General features: G+C 40.6%; 1 protein-coding gene across 4 annotated transcripts in view; it reads right to left on the reverse strand.

The window, feature by feature from the left end:
• The window catches only part of FER (FER tyrosine kinase), a 185,746-nt gene that overhangs the window by 140,792 nt on the left and 26,092 nt on the right, over positions 1–18,862 (reverse strand). For 3 of the 4 annotated variants that reach the window (XM_063453639.1, XM_063453640.1, XM_063453641.1), the window contains exons 4-8: positions 16,801–17,077; positions 13,332–13,505; positions 11,096–11,195; positions 2,668–2,851; positions 873–1,010 (exon numbers count right to left, since the gene is read on the reverse strand). In XM_063453639.1, coding sequence (XP_063309709.1) covers positions 873–1,010; positions 2,668–2,851; positions 11,096–11,195; positions 13,332–13,505; positions 16,801–17,007 — 803 coding nt within the window. In that variant the 5' untranslated portion in view covers positions 17,008–17,077. Of the gene's footprint in view, positions 1–872; positions 1,011–2,667; positions 2,852–6,337; positions 6,409–11,095; positions 11,196–13,331; positions 13,506–16,800; positions 17,078–18,862 lie in introns of those variants that run through there. The other variant, XM_063453642.1, reaches the window with a different exon arrangement.

The following is an 18,862-nucleotide window of genomic DNA, read 5'->3' on the forward strand; positions in this document are numbered from 1 at the left end:
GTAACCAAGCAGCAGTGCATATCAGTTGCAGGGCTATAGTGCATCAGATGATACCTATATAGGTATCACACATAATAGCCCTTACTGCTGCCACACATCGGAGATCAGCATGGAGAATTGGGTAAGAGATAGAACCAGTGGATTTACAAGATATGTTAGAGAATGAACGAACAACAACTGAGGCTACAAGAGGGACAGGGGAGGCTGCAAAATAAACCATAAAACAGAACACAAGGATGGCATTAATCACAGGAGCAATTTGGCCTTACCGCATTTTGATTGGAAGCCATTTGTCTTGGATTTTCTGTTAGACGCTCAGTACTCTGTCGTGCTTCATCAATGGGTCGCAATTTGTCATCACAACATTCCATGATGAGTAAATCTTGTATGTGTGTGTTTGGGTCATTAAAAGTCCAATACTCTGAGGCTATATGGCAACACAGCTGTGAAGGCAAATCTGCCTTTCACTTAGAAATTTAGGCTTCATGGGTATGTAAAATAGATAGGCTTACTTGCTAGAAACCGACCTGTGCTCACACACAGTTTTACAAACAATAAACTAGGTGTGCATTGTGATAAAATGATAAATAAACTGTATTTTGGTTTAAATGGATATAGGGGAGCTTTATCTGTCTCAGAACATATACCATGGCTTGGCAATCCCAAATTAATACTCACATCCCTAGATCAGCATGCAACTAGTTCATCATCATCTCACACCCTGCAATGATACTAAAGTTTATGCCATCTGACTAGGAAGGGTTAACTGGATATAAATTACAGCATTAGCACATTAGCGAATCCCACTGTTACTCCCTACACAAGTCCAAGTTGGACTATGTTACTTTGATTTTTAGACAGTAATAAAATACCTGTTTTTCTCAATGAAGTTTTCATACTCCGTGCTTGGATTTATTTCCTGAACACACGTTTCAATCTCTTTATGGACTGCTACGATTTCTTCTGACACAAGGCTGGTGATCTGACAATATTCGTCAAAAATTGCTTTACTGTAGGAGAAACATTCAAATTTAAAACAGATTTTAATCAACTGTAACTTAACAAAATAATACGCTGTTTTAGTATGCTTACTGGAGACAAGAAAAAGACAGTAAGAATTGTTCATTAAATAGCAAATTAATGGGAAATCAAAGTGAATTTACATTTTGTACAACAATGACCAAATTGAAAAGGTAGCTGATTTGGAGATTTATTCCAATACAACTCTCTGGTATAAAACCCAATAATCCACATACACAGCGTTATCCACTAAAGTGAGAACTCAAAATGAATTTCAAATTAAGGGTCAAAATAGCCAAAACTGGGAACATTCTCTAATTCAGCTATGGTTCCAATTCATCTACTTTAGCCTATAATCTGAAATTCACAATGAATTTCCAAAGGAAAGCACTAATTGGGCAAACTGAAATAGTTAACATAGTGCCTTTATCATTATTTGGGATAGTGCTACAGTATATTGTACTGACTGGCTCAAATTTTAAATGTACTTTAATAACTATAATTTTAATATAACCAATTAATTATTTTAAAGGATATTGAAAGGACTAAAACTACAACATTGTGCAGTAGTTGTGGTACAAATAACTTGTACCTGCACGCTGAAATGTTTTTAGCATTGCGGTTTGTGAGAAATTTGTCATAACGAAAGAACTACAACTACCCTGATTCTCCAGGCATCTTTTCCATTCAAAGAATTGGGAATTGTAGGCTTCACTATTTCACTATCTGGAAGACCAGAGCTTGAGAAAAGCATGGCATAAAAATATATTTTTTTTTAACACACTTTAATAGTTTGGTCCCAATGAATGTTTTTTCAAATTTCTAAGTGTAGCAAAAATGATAAAGTGGAACCTCGAAACTCTGACAGTCCCTTTCTAGAACAGTTCGTAAGTCAAACAAAGATTTAGAGTAAAAAACGTGTCTCAGTACATGAACGACACTCGGTACCGGAACAAATCATGCAAAAAACATGTTCAATTATAAAGCTATGTCTTACTTTAGACACATTTTAAATGCCAGACGAACAGTTACCTATCCCCATCCAACCAATAATATCTCTTCTCCTTTCTACTTACGTAATCAACTCATGATTACAGTTAAAGTGAGTTACTGTTTCATTTCATTTACTGTACTTTGTGTTTATTATTTTTTTTATTTGATTTTATGCATATAAGGTATTATTAAACTGTGTTAAAATGCTTTAATTTTGGTGGTCTGGAACGGATCAATAACATTTAGATTAATTCTTATGGGAAATATTGATTCGGTTCTCAAACAAACCGGAACTCGAACAGCCTTCTGGAACTGATTAAGTTTGAGTTCCAACGTTCCACTGTACATATTACAAAGAAAAGCAAATAGTCAAAGGGCTCAATAATCTTAAAAAGCAGCAGAACACTAATATTCTAATATATTTATAAGTGTTCCTTTAAATTTTGTGCGCGATGAACTCACAGCCTCGGAAAGTGTGGTTTTGTAAGTTTGCTGTTTCCCTTCACCTTAAAAGTTCTAAAAACGTAATGATAACCATGGAAACCAAAGATTTTTCACTGCAGATTGCTTCACGCTCAGAACTCTGCCCCAAAAGTATCCTTTATAAATAACACGTATTGTGTTTCAGAAACCAATAACACAAAAGTGTCTTACAGAGCTATGACCATTTCTTCTTGCATCTTCTGTAGGGAGTCCAGCAGGAGAGGGAGGGTGGAATCGTAATACTGGTGCTGGTGGAGCTGGGCTCCTTTCAGTGCAAGAACATACTGGTTGTGGAGTGTGTGAAGCTTCATGGTGGCTTTGTCATAGCGGTCTCTGGCTTTCTCCGTCTCTTTTCCTGCAAAATTATGATGGGAGATCATGACTAGATAGACAACCACTTCACAAGTGTTAGGAAAACAGTTCTTTGTACTGTTCATGACATGGACCTTAACATTTAACATGCAAGGATGAATGGTTCAGCCGTTCTGTTATCCTCGAAACGCACTAACTGGCATGGTAGTTGTCTGATCTAAATTTTCTATAATGCCCAATCAGCCTTTATGGGGTTTGTGATTGAAGTAATTCACAAACATCAGCACTGCCAAAGTTAGCCATCATTGACTTAAAAGGATGACACAGCATAACAAAAAACGTAGATGATATATATTAATCTTATGAGAAGACATCCCTAGCCTATCCTCTTCCCTCTATCAAGTTTTATGTTCAAAATATTACAAGTGTTAGGTGTACAGCTTCAAATCACACAGTAGGGTGGATGCTCACTGTCTAATCAGCAGGGGGGAGGGGGGGGGGGGAGAAAAAAAATTAACATGATGAGAACAAACTCAAGTGTTTATGCCCATGGCATAGATAAGTACTGCCTAGAAAAGACAAATATTATTTAGCATTTATTTTATTTTAAAGTTATTATACATTTACTAGAGAATAAACCAAAACCTGATCCTTTTACATAGACATCATGTTTGTGACGAAAGGTGCACTAAAGAAGTATTTTAATTCTCAATGTGTACCCACTCGTTATTCCGAGCATTCTGAGAAAGATGAGCACATGTCTGATAGCACTGCTCCGAATCTTAACCTTCATTTTAACTCGAAATGTATTATGATCAGTTTAAATTTAAAATGTGATCACTGTAATGTAAGCAGTGCGCAGCATTCTATGTAAATATCTGCATTTTCTATATGGGGCTTCTCATAGAAATCGATAATCGGACGGTGATGTTCAGTTTAATACAGGGTTACGGAGTTAGTAAGAACCTCGATATAGCGGACTAATGGAACTATCAAGTCAATTACAACCAATACTAAAGCATGTTATGGGATGGGTAGGGTGGAAAGAAGTGGCACTGTACATTGGGCCATTATAAATTGCAATAACCATTATCATCATATACGCCACAATGTCATGAAGCTGAAACACACCATACTATTTTCTACATTACCGGTTTACAAGTTACAAAATTATACATTTTTGTTGTACTGTTAAATCAAAGGAGTTCTTTGAACAAAACACCATGCCTACATAAGATGCCACCACGTTTCTATTGGAGAAATCAAGCTTTAAAAAGGGACAGACCCCTTACAAAATTATGTTTACTTATTCTCTATATTTAAAAAATACTTATTTGTGAGGTTTGAGGAAAAAAAAAAATGTAAACAGGGCTATAACTCGGAATAAAATTGTAATGGTGCAAGGAGGTTCCCAGCTGCAAACTTATCTCAAGGGGTTAAACCATCAATAAACATGTTGCTTAGACTAAAAAAACAAAAACAAGCATTAACCTGGGCAGCAATGAGCGGCTGTGATTGACCGAGCGTGCCAGCTTACCACTTTCAATCTGTGACAGTGCCCATTGCTGGTATGAATTGATATGGCTAGATGGAAGGTTGTAATCTATGCCTTAGCTATACCTCGAGTAGGGGGCAGGGTTGCGAGTGGCCAGGGACTTTAATAAAGGGCTTGACAAGTTTTTTTTTTGAATCTAGGAGCCAGCTAAAAAAGTTAGGAGTCAGATTTTTTTTTTTAAACTTACAAAGCATTATATTCAACGACAAAAATACATTTCTTAAAGGGACACTATAGTCACCAGGACCACTACATCTTAATGAAGTGGTTATGGTGTCTATAGCCTGTCCCCTGTAGGCCTCTCAATGTTAACACTGCCTTTTCAGAGAAAATGCAGTGTTTATATTGCTTCGTGACACCTCTAGTGACAGTCACTCAGACAGCCATTAGAGGTGCTTCCTGTGTCACACCTACATTCAGTCAATGTAGGTTTAGTTTTTTTGCTGTTATTCTGTTTCTCACTGTTAAAATACGCATACCATTAAAATTATAGACTGATCATTTCTTTGTCAGTGGGCAAGCGTTAAATATCAACAGGGGATAAAATATTTTTTCCCTCAGTGTACCATGATACAGACTGACACACACACACACACACACACTGACACAGACACACATTATTGCTTGTTTTAATACCTGTGGGGTCCAGTGGGCAACCGGCTGGGGTATTGTGCAGGTGGCGGCATGCTAAGCGGATTGTGCAGGCGGGTGGCAAGCTGGTGGATTATGGAGGCGGGAGGAGGCATGCTGGTGGGTCGTGGAGGCGATTGACTGGCTGCGCGTATTGTTGCTGGGCAGCATGACATCATATTCCACCCCCAGATTGACTAAGGGGCACACGACGGAGCAAAGAAGGGACATCACAGCTCCCTCACCGCCCACCTCCATAATCCCCCAGCATCCACAATTCTCCTGCCAGCCTCCCGCCCCCCAGACGCCAAGGCAAAATTCCTAGGCGCCATGGCGCCTGGGATTTGTCAAGCCCTGCTTTAATATACTGGTAAAATACTAAAAAAACTTTAACACTGAATGGACAGTGCCAGGAGACTCCAGGCACGATAACCAATCAATGAGATGAAATGGTTATAGTGCCTACAATGTTACTGTAATAATAAACTTTCAGATTTAAAAACTTCAAATTTCACAAACCTGTCACTTGCTCTCTATTAAAGGATCAGACTCCCCTCTCACCTTCCAGTTCTGCTACTCCTCTCAATGCCCTTCCTATTGGGTTTTATACCCCATCTCCTCTAAGCTGTAAGGTCATTTGATCAGGATCTTCATGGATCTATCATCCCTTTAACATTTTGCAATTGTCTAATTTATTGTTAAACACCCCCCCTCCCCCCCCACAAACTGTGGAATAAGTTGGCGCTATATAAAAGCTAATAATAATAATAATAATATGTGCTTGCCAGTATAGCAGTCCCACTGGATGTATTCACAACGCAGCTTGAAGCTTTGCTAGAACCTGCTGGCAGCAGAGTTTTCTATTCTTTCCCTGCGATAAAGTAACCTCACACCATTTTTCCCTGCGTTTGTACAAGACGAATCTTCTCACTCAGTGGGAACCCACCATAGAACCCATAACTCTATATAAATTTAATTGACTTGTTTGAAATCCTCCAGCACTGACATTAAAAAAGGCATTTCATCAACCCCCTGAGGACAGACTGTACGGTTATTTCTCCTCCTATACAGTATTTATAGAGATGCTGTTTGAACCCTGCAATAGACTTCAGATGTGACCCAAACATCAATTAATTTGCAGAAAGAGTAACAAATGTTTTCTGTTGTTTTCATGCCAGTTTTAAATATATAAAAAAAATAAAAGACTATTTGATTAAGAACCAGTATGGTTTGTTTGTTTATGTGGTTTTTTTTTGTGTTTTTTAAGGCAAACAAACATTTAGTCTGGATGACTATGGGGAATCGAATAAAATAACATTGTTTTTTCATTGTGTAGACTGATTTAAGAAACAGAGAGAAATTATGAAACCCAGCGGACTTCAAGGGCACATATTACTCTGCGGAATAAGTTGGAGCTGTATAAATACCAATAATAATAATAATGATTAAAACATAATAAAATGCCAAACTGAAACATGTCTCTAATAAATGTAACATTAAATAAATCAATAATATTAATAATTATAATATTAACATAAAAATAAAAAAATAGTATAACATTAAAAAACAACACATTAATTTTTGGGGGGGAGGAGGGGGGGGGGGCGGAGCCTGACACCACACCGAGCAGATGCACATCCCCTGAGCTCCTGTAGACACCGTCTAAATCTGACCACATCGAGGGGCAATCAGCACCAATTGTGGTCACAGACCCTGGAGCGGATTCCGGAACAGCAAGCTGACATCGCTGATGCCGTTCTCACGCCCTGGCTCCAAAACTCATTGCCAAGGCAGCAACGGCCTACCACGCGGGCAAACGGCAGGGAGCCACAGCAAAGGAAATCTGGCCCTGAGTCACACCCAACCTAGAAGACTGGTATCACAGCCTACCAAGCACAGGTGAGATGAGGCGTAGGTCTCAGAAACCGCTACCGCACACCCCAAAGCCGGAGCGACATAGGCCAAATGCTGCAGGCCCCAGGCGCAGCCCGTACCCCGACTCACCGCGACACCTCCCCACTGCCCTCAGAGGAAAGGGAACCACCAGACAGCCCACCACCCAGTCCTCGTCACCCAGTTCCCCCACAGTTAACATAGGACAGTGCCCCAGCTTCAAAGAATGACAGGCCTACAGCAGAACCTCAGGCAAATGTGGGAGGCTGATCTGGCAGTGATAAAAGCTGATGTACAAGCAGTGACAGCACGTACACAAGCAACAGAGAACGAAGTTGAGGGCCTGAAACAGGGACTACAGGTGCTGGGGGAGAAGGTACAACACCTACACACCACACAAACAGCCCTGTCCAGACAAGTCAACCTACTGGATGACAGGAGGAGACGCAAAAACGTAAAAATCAGAGGTGTACAGGAATCCGTGTCGCTGGAAGAATTACCACACTTCATCAGGCTCTTGTGACCGTACTACTACCAGCCAGACAAGCCAAACTTTCCTATTCAACAGAGTTTATAGAATTGCTAAATCCCCGCTGTAGCGGATGGCATTGGGCTGTCCTCAGAATTATGTGTATTCGTTTGTGTTCGGTTAAATTTTGCCATATGTATGTAAAGTGTATGCAGCATTCGTCTGATTGTTCAGTAAAATGACTCCAGTTATTCGGCGAGTGGATTCTGAACAATCAGACCACCCCAGGAATAAGTGGGACTAATGAAAGTATTTAGAAAACTGGGCAGACTAGATGGGCCGAATGGTTCTTATCTGCCATCACATTCTATGTTTCTATGTTTCTAAGTGTGCCTCCAATTACCGTTCGCAACAATGTTGCAAACGGGTAATTGCCAATGAGTGCAGTGTGTGCTTTATCCTCTGGGTGGCCGCCATTCGGGAGACGAACACGTGGCAGCGGCCATCTTAAACTCCCAAACAGCGGGGTTTTGCCGTCGAGTGTCTGGAACCCAAATCGGACACTCGGTTAGGCAAACACCGCTGAGACCTCCACACTGCCAAGGGGATTAACCCGAATCCTCTTCCAGTCTCCATAACCCAAGCCATTAGTGTATTTTATTCCCTTTTTCTGTGACGACCGCAGGGCCAAAATGTATGGAACCCCTTTCGGCTGTTTACTCCAGCGCGGTCGGTCTTTTTACTACCTCCAGGAATTTCCCGAACCCCTGGTCCGATCTGGAAAATTTTTGAATATGTTTCTCACCCAGATCAGGGCTACCAGGGGATGTAATATTTAAAGGGATACCCCTATGTTTTGGGGTACAGCTAGAAAACCAGGGGAACTGTGTCCTGCATAATGGGATTAGGAGTCATACTAAGGGGAGGTGATGTGTGGGTGGCAACTCATGTATGATTGGTGTATTGTATAATTACTGTAAATCCCTCCCTTGCATGGGAGAAAGCTTTAAAAGAAAGTTGAGTGATTAAAAGGTCAGTTCTGCTCCTGATGCTGTGTGTTGTCCAGTCATTGGGATATTATTGGATTATCTTGCCTGCTGGAATTATTGCCTTATGGATTTTTAATACTTGTTCCTGTCAGGGCTCCGCGGGCTCCTACCTGTCGGCGAGCGGCATCCTCACAGCTTTATGCGCCGCTCGCATCCTCCTCCTCGCCTCCCAGCGGCAGCATGTATAACGCTGCACGCTGGGAGCCCGCGCATTTATGCAAACGCTGGGGTCAGACACGTGACCCGGCGTTAAAGCCACAGTACCATAATCACAGTGGGAGGTGTAAATATCTCCCACGTGTGATTGTTAATTCTGATTGGAAGTTATGCAATCAGAATTAAGCACAGGATTTATATACTTACCATTCCTGTCTCTCAGTGCCCTGTTGTGGTCTTGTGTTACCTGTATTGCAGTTTGCTTGTGTTTCTCTCTGGTTACCGATTATTTGGCTTGTTATTCCGATTTTCCTGTATTCTCCATTCCTTTGACCTCGGCTTGTTTCTCGTTCTCCTGTTTTCTGGCTCCCTTTACTTGGCTTGTCTCCTGACTATTCTTAGTGTGCTTAACTCTGCAATTCTAAGGACCGGTATTGCACCCTTTACTTTCTGTGACCTGTTAGCGTGTTATGTTCCCGAATCGTGACAGTTCCTGAGCCTCACTGGGACCTTGAGTGGAGATAACCTGTGGAATATTGTCTCTCCGCTACACCCGCAAGCACCCAACGCAGCTCCGCGAGACATCATACTACGGTGCCAATCCATGTCAGACAAATTGGGACTCTTGGCAGTGCTACAAGGAAAGACTCCTTTAGAGTTCGAGGACTGTCAACTCACCTTTTTTCAGGACTTGAGCAGGGCCGCATTACCACTCCAAGCAGTCGGCATTGCCTACAGGTGGTCGACTCCAGGGACCCTATGGGTTACCAAAGATGACAAGCACTACAAGACCAAGGACCCCTCAATGTCAGCACTGGGACACCCTACCCTTGCGACGACCTCAAAGACGCAGCCAGGTAACCAACCTGGGAATGCGGAAGCATTCCCACACCTAGATCCCACAGAGGCATCAAGATCCTAGATCCCACAGAGTCATCAAGATCAAGATCAAGATCCTAGATCTCACAGAGACATCAAGATCCTAGATCCCACAGATACATCAAGATCCTAGATCCAACAGTGGCATCAAGATCCTAGATCCCACAGAGGCATCAAGATCCTAGATCCCACAGAGGCATCAAGACCTGAACCAATGCTCACGGCCTCAGGCCTCCAATACGTTATTTTAGCTATTAGATTTAGCCCCATTTGTTAGCTTATCTACTTTTGGTTAATCATTTTGTTGCAATTCCCAAGTGACAGTTCCTAATATGTGATAGGGACCCATTGAAGGTTCCACCAACCGGCTCTGGTGTCACCCTTCGCACTCCCCCTCGACCTGGGGTAACAGGATATTATCAGCACAGGAGCTTTATACCCTCAAATAGCATAATGCTTTCAGCCTCATCTGCCACCATTAGACCTCTGCCCTACAGGCACAGATAGGTTCTCCCACGTCTCCCATCCACCTAGACGCATACTCGACACAGACACTAAACCACCTCACGACTATACACAGCCATCTCCACTACCATAAAATAGCTCATGACCCACAGTGCACTTCCACTAAAGGCCACGCAGCTCCTTATAGGTGCCAACATAGGTGAAGGCCAGGATTAACCCAAGGGCCTCTGGAGGGAACGCCACAACACACCACACGCCTAACACGGCTCAATTCCTGGGCTGCACAAGGAGCACCTTACTTCAGTAGACTTAAGAGGCCAGATTGGTGTTTGACCATCATAACCAGAAGGCATACTGGATACCACACGCCTCACCCACTAGATGGCTCCAAGATAAATGCACTGACACACATAGACAGGTGTATACACACCCACAGTTTCATTAGTTAAGGCCCCCGTTACAACAGAACCAGACCAATATAATTTAAAATGTATGCGAACTGTACCTCAACAAACCGTGTATTCAATGTGAAATGTTTCTGAAAACCATGTACATGCGGTTGTGGTATTACAAGTATGACTGTCTTTTCGTCGCATGAAAAATAAAGAAGTTTAAAAAAATAATAACTTTTTAAAAATATTTTCCGCAACTTCAAAGTTCTCTCCTTACACAAAAAGATTATGACTGGTCATGTTATATATCACAGTTTTTAGAATCATGTGGTTGTGCTGGCATACTTTAGTAAGGTAACCCTATGCTTTATAAGAAAGGTGGGAGATAAACTTAATTTTCTTTAAAGTATCATTAAAAATAATGGAATAAATATATGCAGAAATTCCCCATGTAAGCAGAACACAGCCCATCCCAGAGCAGGAAGAGTTCACCAGGTTTATTCAGTTTTGTGAATGAGGCTGCGAATAGAACGTTGACTGTAGTTATAACAAATTATGCAAAGAGACAGGGAAAGGTGAGCTTCTTGCACCTCATCAAAAATACGGAGCGCAAGTCGTTACTGTGCCAAAATATCTCTCTCAAGTTTCTCAGAACGTCTGTCTTTGAAAATTAATATGCAATTAGTCTAAAACTTCAGCAATTTTTGTAACTTTATTGCATCTTTTCAAATATGCCAGAACCTGCATTGCTATTGCACAGTTAAGGACACCGTGGATACACATGTATCTTTAAACATACCTTTTGTAACGGCTTCCTTAAACTTTTCCTTGGCAGTGTTCACTTCTTTTGTTAATTGCCTGTAACTTGATTTCAATTTTTCCAGTTCCGTTTTTGTAACCTATATGTCAACAGAAAAAAAAAAAAAAGATTTGCCATTACCCGAGTGCAATGCCCACTTTTATTCACAGGGAAGGGACTGTCTCAGCTAAATGGCAAAAGCAGAAATTCCCTTTCTGCTTGAGTATATTAATTAGACCATCTATGGACAGAATTAATTGGCTGAGACAACAGATAACACCAACGTGGAAGAGGAATTCCTCTTTAACTATTAATGTCTGGACACTGGGCAAGCGGCAAACCATTCGAAAATGGTTTGATTCCTAAAGAGATTCTATAATGCCTGGAAACATAGCCGTTTTCTGGCACTATAAAATCCTCCCTCGTGCCCCCCCCCCCCCCCCCCTCCCATGGCACTGAAGGGGTTCAAATCCCTTCAGTGACTTACCTGAATCCAGCACCAATGTCCCATCAGCCCTGGGTCAGGCTCCACCCATGCTCACATTAGGATTTCCCTATAAGGAAGCATTATTTAATTATTTCCTATGGGGAAATACCTGATGCTGGAGGTCCTCGTGAGGACGTCTGGCGTGAGATAACGGACCAAAGGTAAACAGCCACTAGAGGTGAAGTTAAAGGACCACTATAGTGCCAGAAAAACAAACTCGTTTTCCTGGCACTATGTAGTCTTTAGGTCCTCCCCACCCCTTCAGCCACTTACCTTTATCCAGCGTCAGGCTCCCTTGGGCTCCCGGGCGGAGCCAAATGCGCATGCGCGGCCAGAGTGCGCGCGCGCGCATTAAAAACACCCATAGGAAAGCATTACTCAATGCTTTCCTATGGAAGTCAGCGTCTTCTCACTGTGATTTTCACAGTGAGAATCGCGGAAGCGGCCTCTAGTGGCTGTCAGGGAGACAGCTACTAGAGGCTGGATTAACCCTGTAGTGTAAACACAGCAGTTGCACTGAAACTGCTATGTTTTCAGCTGCAGGGTTAAAACTAGAGGGACCTGGCATACAGACAACTTCATTGAGCTGAAGTGGTCTGGGTGCCTATAGTGGTCCTTTAACTATGGGTAGAATTTATTGCAGTTTCTCAATAACTGCAAGAATTACTATTTAAGGGTTAAGGGAAATGGGACATTCAATGTGCTGAAGTGGTCTGGGTGCCTACAGTGTCCTTTTAACTTTGGCACACTACCAGTAGACTCCATCAGCTGTAGTGGTTATGGTGCTAAGAGTGCCCCTTTAATGATCTGCTAACACTTATGTAACAGAAAATGTAATTCCAAACAAGACCATAATTATATTATTTTCACAGACTGATTTCCAGTTTAAAGTCACATTCCTCAAAATGTGTTGCTCTGAAGATGTGTTGTAAACTCAGCCACACCAATAATTTGAATCTTCTTTAAAAAAAAAAGAGTGGTATAGTAGATAACAAGAGTAAAGTGGGATTTACCTAAAAAAAAAAATCTACTTTTTTTTTTTTTTTTTTTAAATTAGTGTCCCTTTAACTTAGTGACTCTTTGAGTGTAATCTTATTCCGAGAGTCTGCTTTCATTTGTGTTTAATATTTTTAGAGTCTCCAGTGTATAAGTGGTCAGACTAGACATATAAAAAGGAAATCACTTTAGAGATAAAAAAAAAATAAAAAAAAGTTTCCATCTGCCCTGTTCATGTTAAATGAAAAGCTCAGTTAGTTCTGTTTTCCTTTCATTATAAGCATGTTTATTGTATCCACTCGTTTGCCTGTAAGTCGACCTCAGGGGAAAAAAAAAGTAGGTTTGTCATGGCATTATACATGGTGCATATAACTCAAAATCAGAGATAAAAAAAAAAAAATCCATAAGTTACACATTTACAACGAAGTGTTAAATACTCATAACTGTTTCCAATTTATTTGAAAAAAATAACTGGTAATTCTATTTGTTTAGAGATTTTATGTATGTACAAAGCGCACTTCAAAGGAAAGATCAAGTGGTAAATGTACACTGGAATAGTATTAATATCTGAGAATTCTACAGTTCTAGGATGGAGACAGCAGTCAGTGGAGACAAGGGCAGACCAAGGATGAAGTCAAACTAAATATCCAGCCACCCCGAGGTTCATGCAGTGTCCTGGAGACAAAGTAATTTGTTTAAACCTAGCGCAGCTAGAACCCAACAACTCCCTCAGACATGCAACGATAACCGTACCTTGCACATCTCTGCCTCTATTTGCTGATGGATACTATTGTAACTCTTCTTAACTTGCTGTTTGTCTTTGATCATGATGGAAAGACGTTGGAGCGGTCCAGCGTACAGTTCTTCTGCGTGAGCCTTCATTATTTTGCTTAGCTGTTCTGTCTGCTGTACCATGTGCAGCCATGACTATAAGAAAATACACTGATTATTAACCTGCAAAGATTATTTAAAAAAATGCAATTTAAAACAAAAGGAATTGTGCACACCATATATCGCGCGGCAGAATTCCTTGTTTAAAAGTAACTACGGTAATATAGAGCAAACAATATATATTGCCTGTTTATTCCATATTTGATCACTGAAAAGCAAGCACGCATATGTAAAGCATTAGTTATTAACATTTTCCCTTGAAATCTCCTTTAAAGAATAACTAAATCACACTCACATAGCTCAAACAATCTAAAAAAATACAGAATACAGAGGCTAACTTAATAAAATTAGGTTAAGCTCTGTTGGCTTCCAGCAATCTCCTAGTTAGTATCTAGTAGCTTTTGAATTGCAGCCATACACTGCTGGCTACATAATACAGTGGGCTGAGAGCTTACTAGAGGAAGAACGAGGAATATTGCATAATAGGACGGTCATGGAATCCTTCCACAGCTATATTTTCTATAACTCATTATCTATTTGTATAACTAATGTCGAATCCCAAGCTCTCTAAACAGCCCTGTTTGTTGTGATCTCTAGCAACCCCTTAGGTCACAAATGTACATATCTGCAAACAATCCTGATTTTGGCAAGACAGTCTTGATTTCTGAGTCAAGCCGCTAAAAAGAGCTTCCTAAAGTGCTGCATGAGCATGTGTTCAAACTAGCTTGAAGCTGCTCTAGGGCGGCCAATCATAGAAATGTATGCCCTGATTGTCTTTCTTGCTGGCAAGAATTAAAGCCAATATGACACACCGCTTTTGAAGCTGTGCCTCCTGGTAACATACTTCTTAATGTCCTTAAAAAAAAACCTTAGCTAAATCATCAAGAGGCAAAGCTGAGTAAAAAAAAAACAAAAAACAACATGACATGGAAGATCTTTACGAAACAGCTACCTCGCTGAAAACCAACTCTTCCAAATCCTTGCAGGAATTCCCGTTGAGTAGATACGGCACTATGAAAGGAATAGCAGAACGAGCACGCGCTCATATGGCTCCGCTCTGCACCCGCTCCTCCCCCAATCACAATGAGGCAAAATCAGAGTCAATATAAAAGTTACTGTGGAGGTGGTTTTATACCCATAATCTGTGTACTACTCACACAGGCTTTACAATCATCCTCTCTGCACTACTAACCCCAGAAAATGCTTCAATGGAGTTTAACAGAGGAACTGTCAGTATTTAAGAAGTAACAGTTTCCTTAAGGAACAAACACTGGACACCTCATGCGGTAACCACTACCTGCTAAAATTCTAATAAATAGCAATCCATTCAGCTGTGTGCTGCAGAATATTCTCAAAACAGCATCATAAAAGCCGACTGATTGATATTAGTCCAGTCTACGTCATGTGAAACTTTTGAATGTGAGAAACAGGGAAATACAGTTAAAAAAAATAAGAACAAAACCCAAAACAAAACTTACACTATATAAAAAAATAAACAAAAAAAGATATCAAAAGAAAGCTTGACCCCCACTCAAAGTCAAGAAATATCATTATTGCACAGTCCGCCCAGGCAGAGATGTCCCTACCAAAATCCTAAATCTGTTCATGGTCTGAATGTGTACTGAAAGTTTCCTTATTGGGAATCACAAATCAGAGCACATTTCGTATCAAGCTATAGCCAATTTGAACTCACATTTAGTCCCTGCATAGTTTTAACTCACATTTACACAGATCACACAGTGTGTACATAATTACATGTCTCACCCCTGTAGGTGGTATTTTGTATTTTCCTTGTTTTCGGTGCTCTATCTAAAGTACACCTTATGATGCAATAGCTTGTAGAACCATTTTTAACAGCAATAACTTGAAGAAATTGTTTTCTGTGGGAATTTATCAGTCTCTTACATCATTGGGAAGGAATTCTGGCCCACTGTATTTTACAACATTGATTTAGTTTATTAAACTTGTTGACTTTTGTTTATGCACAGCTCTCTTAAGGTCCCGCCACAGCATCTCAGTCGGGTTGAGGTCTAGGCTTTGACTGGGCCATTGCTACACCTTGATTCTTCTCTTTTCCAGCCAATCTGTTTTAGATTTGCTGGTGTGCTTGGGATCATGTCCTGTTGCATGAACCAAATTTGGCCAAGATTTAACTGTGGGAAAGATGATCACACATTCTAGAATACTTTGGTATGCAGAGAAGTTCATGGTCAACTCAATTACTGCAAGGTTCCCAGATCCTGTGGTTGCAAAACAAGCCCAAATCATCACTCTTTCCACCACCATGCTTGACCGATCGTATGAAATTTTGGTATGATATGCTCAGCGTAACTGAAGAGGTTTGCCTTGCTTTGGGATGCTCCCTCCCCCAAGCAAGGCAAATCAAAGTAATCTGGAGGAGCAGCTTTGGATGACCCGGAGGTGGGTTTTACATGAAGAGTACCATGAAGAGGGGGCATGAAGTTTGAAGATAGCATCACTTGAACAGAACACAGGTGAGTAGAACTATATATTTTACATTGAATACATCATGTATCTTTGTGATGTAGGGTGTATTCAATGTACATGTGAGCAATTAAAGGAAAAGTTAATATTTTCATTAGAGGTTCACTTTAATTTAAAAACACTCAGCAAATAAAAATATTTTGCCCAATGCTTCTGGTGTGTACCAAAGAGATAATTTAAGTAGATCATCACTTGAAGAAGTATGTACGAATCACTGTCAGTCACATCAAATTTATTTTGCCAAATTTCTCAAATGTTTAGAGTCTGATGTTGAATCAAAAGAGAGTGACAAAGTTCTAATAATGTAACCGTCCCCCTACCCCCATGCAGCCAACGTGAAGACGTAAATATAAGAACAAAATAAGATTATGCTTTTGGAAATGCAAACAGCTTGTTTATTTTGTGTGAATTAATGTCATTTTAGCAGTACCACTAGGTAGACATTGAGCTTATACTACTCCAAGTAACGACACACACACACACACTAAAATGTAAAAAGCATGTAGGAGAGCCTCTTGCAGTAGACTAAGCAGTAATTCACGAAGAGGTATTTTGATATCAAGGAGAAAAATAGAACGATATGGCCATATGGCCAGACCAAATCTTCATATTTTCACCTCAGCCTTCAAAGCATAGGACCGTAAAATGTTTGGACTTTGTTTTGTGTATTTGATTTGTTTCTTCCCTTGATCACTCACTACACAACTTGTTGGTTACGCTTTCACACGTATAGTATTCATATTGTACAGCAGAGTAAGTAGAATGTAAGTTATGAGAATGCATTAAATTCAAGTATCATGGCATAGATATTCTACAGAACACTTACCTTGGATACATTGCTGATGTAATCTAATTGAGGTGCATTCTCCTTGTCGACCTGGTTACAGAGGTTTTGCAAAGTGGATGCATAGTCTTTGTCACTTTTAATTCTCAAAACCATGAATTTCTTCACAGTTTCCAAGAGGCGCAGCTCCCAGTCTTGCAGTTTTAGCAAAGCATCGTGTGAAAATCGGAGCTCTCCACCAAACCCCATCTTCACCGAGGCACTGAGGAGGACTGGTGATGACAGAGAGAAATCGTTTGGTCAACACATGCCCGGATGTCTGGAAGAAAAAAAAAGAAGAAGAAAAGAAAATGAAAACCCAAAAAACCTCAAGTCACAAAGAGGAACCAATAAATGTATATTTGTAATTCTGCTAGCAGTGCACTTAAATGGAGAACTCCGAAATACTAGTACTATTCAATTACCAACAATACTGTGAGCATTTATGTTAGAGAAGTGAATCATTCTACAATGTACAAATAAACTTCATATTAAGTAAAGTGAAACTTCGACATCTGAGATAATTCAACAAACGGGTTAGGATTTATTTAAAATATATATATATATATATATATATATATATATATATATATATATATATATATATATATATATATATATATAAAAAAAAATTGTCAAGGTTTATTTTTATTTTTAAATTAGCAGTGTGTGCCTGGATGTCCTTCCAAAAGCCAGACTATGTCATGTGATTTAAAGGACCACTCTAGACACCCAGAACAAATGTAGCTTAATGAAGTGGTCTGGGTACCTGGTCCAGCTAGGATTAACCCTTTTTTTATATAAACATAGCAGTTTCAGAGAAACTGCTATGTTTATATAAGGGTTAAGCCAGCGTCTAAATCCTCTAGTGGCTGTCTCATTGACAGCCGCTAGAGGCGCTTGCGTGATTCTCACTGTGAAAATCACAGTGAGAGCACGCAAGCGTCCATAGGAAAGCATTGTAAATGCTTTCCTATGCGACCGGCTGAACGCACGCGCAGCTCTTGCCGCGCATGCGCATTCAGCCGAAAGGGAGGATCGGAGGCGGAGAGGAGGAGGAGAGCTTCCCGCCCGGCGCTGGAATAAAGGTAAGTTTTAACCCTTTCCTCTCCCCAGAGCCGGGCGGGAGGGGATCCCTGAGGGTGGGGGCACCCTCAGGGCACTATAGTGCCAGGAAAACGAGTATGTTTTCCTGGCACTATAGTGGTCCTTTAAACTACTACAATAGTCATCGAGTCCACTTCATATTCATATTGCCAGCACGGCAAGGGAGATAATGTAACTAACTTTTTTAACCCTGGCAGCGCTGGCCCAGTCACCTAAATAGTGACCAGGGAACTATAGCGCTAGGAATACATATCTGTAATCCTAACACTATAGTGGTCCTTAAAGTGACACAACACATGTTACAAGCTAGAATGTCCACATCGGTAGAGACACTTCAACTTCCCCTGAATTTTCCTAGAAACAGATTTCATGCAAATACAAGGCTTTTTAACTTCTCTAAACTTGCCTTATTTTGCATTAGAAACTATCACCCCATTACTTCATGCTGTATATCTTAATAAAAAAAAATCCTATCTCCCAAGTATCCCTCATTAACAGAAGACCGTTTTTTCAATGCCCTAGTCTCTCTGAAAGTTCAACATATACAGTGTGTATGAATGTATAATGGAGAACTGAGCTCCACAGCAAAAATAATCACAATGACATTATATACATTAGTAGTGATATTTACTATTTGGTCTTGCTTTTAATAAGTGTTTTACAAACATGTCTCTTACTAGGTCAGAAATTGAAATTGTTGCCTCCGATGAACTACATGTACCATAAACCTCCGTCTTCCACTCTTTTTCCAAGCTAAATACCCAGAGGCAAGAGGAAATGTAGGCTGCGCTCCCTCCCCTGTATGTGCTCTGGCACTGCCTGGGATCCCCAAAACCCACTCAAACCTTTCCATTGCTGGGAATACCAGTCAGACTCTCTCTCCAATACAATAGTCTGTGCCAGGACGGAGCACTTTTCCTAAATTGCCAATGACACCGGAGCAAGCTGCTTTGTTCTG

The sequence above is a fragment of the Pelobates fuscus genome, chromosome 5, assembly GCF_036172605.1.
Source record: "Pelobates fuscus isolate aPelFus1 chromosome 5, aPelFus1.pri, whole genome shotgun sequence".
Classification (NCBI taxonomy): Eukaryota; Metazoa; Chordata; class Amphibia; order Anura; family Pelobatidae; genus Pelobates; species Pelobates fuscus.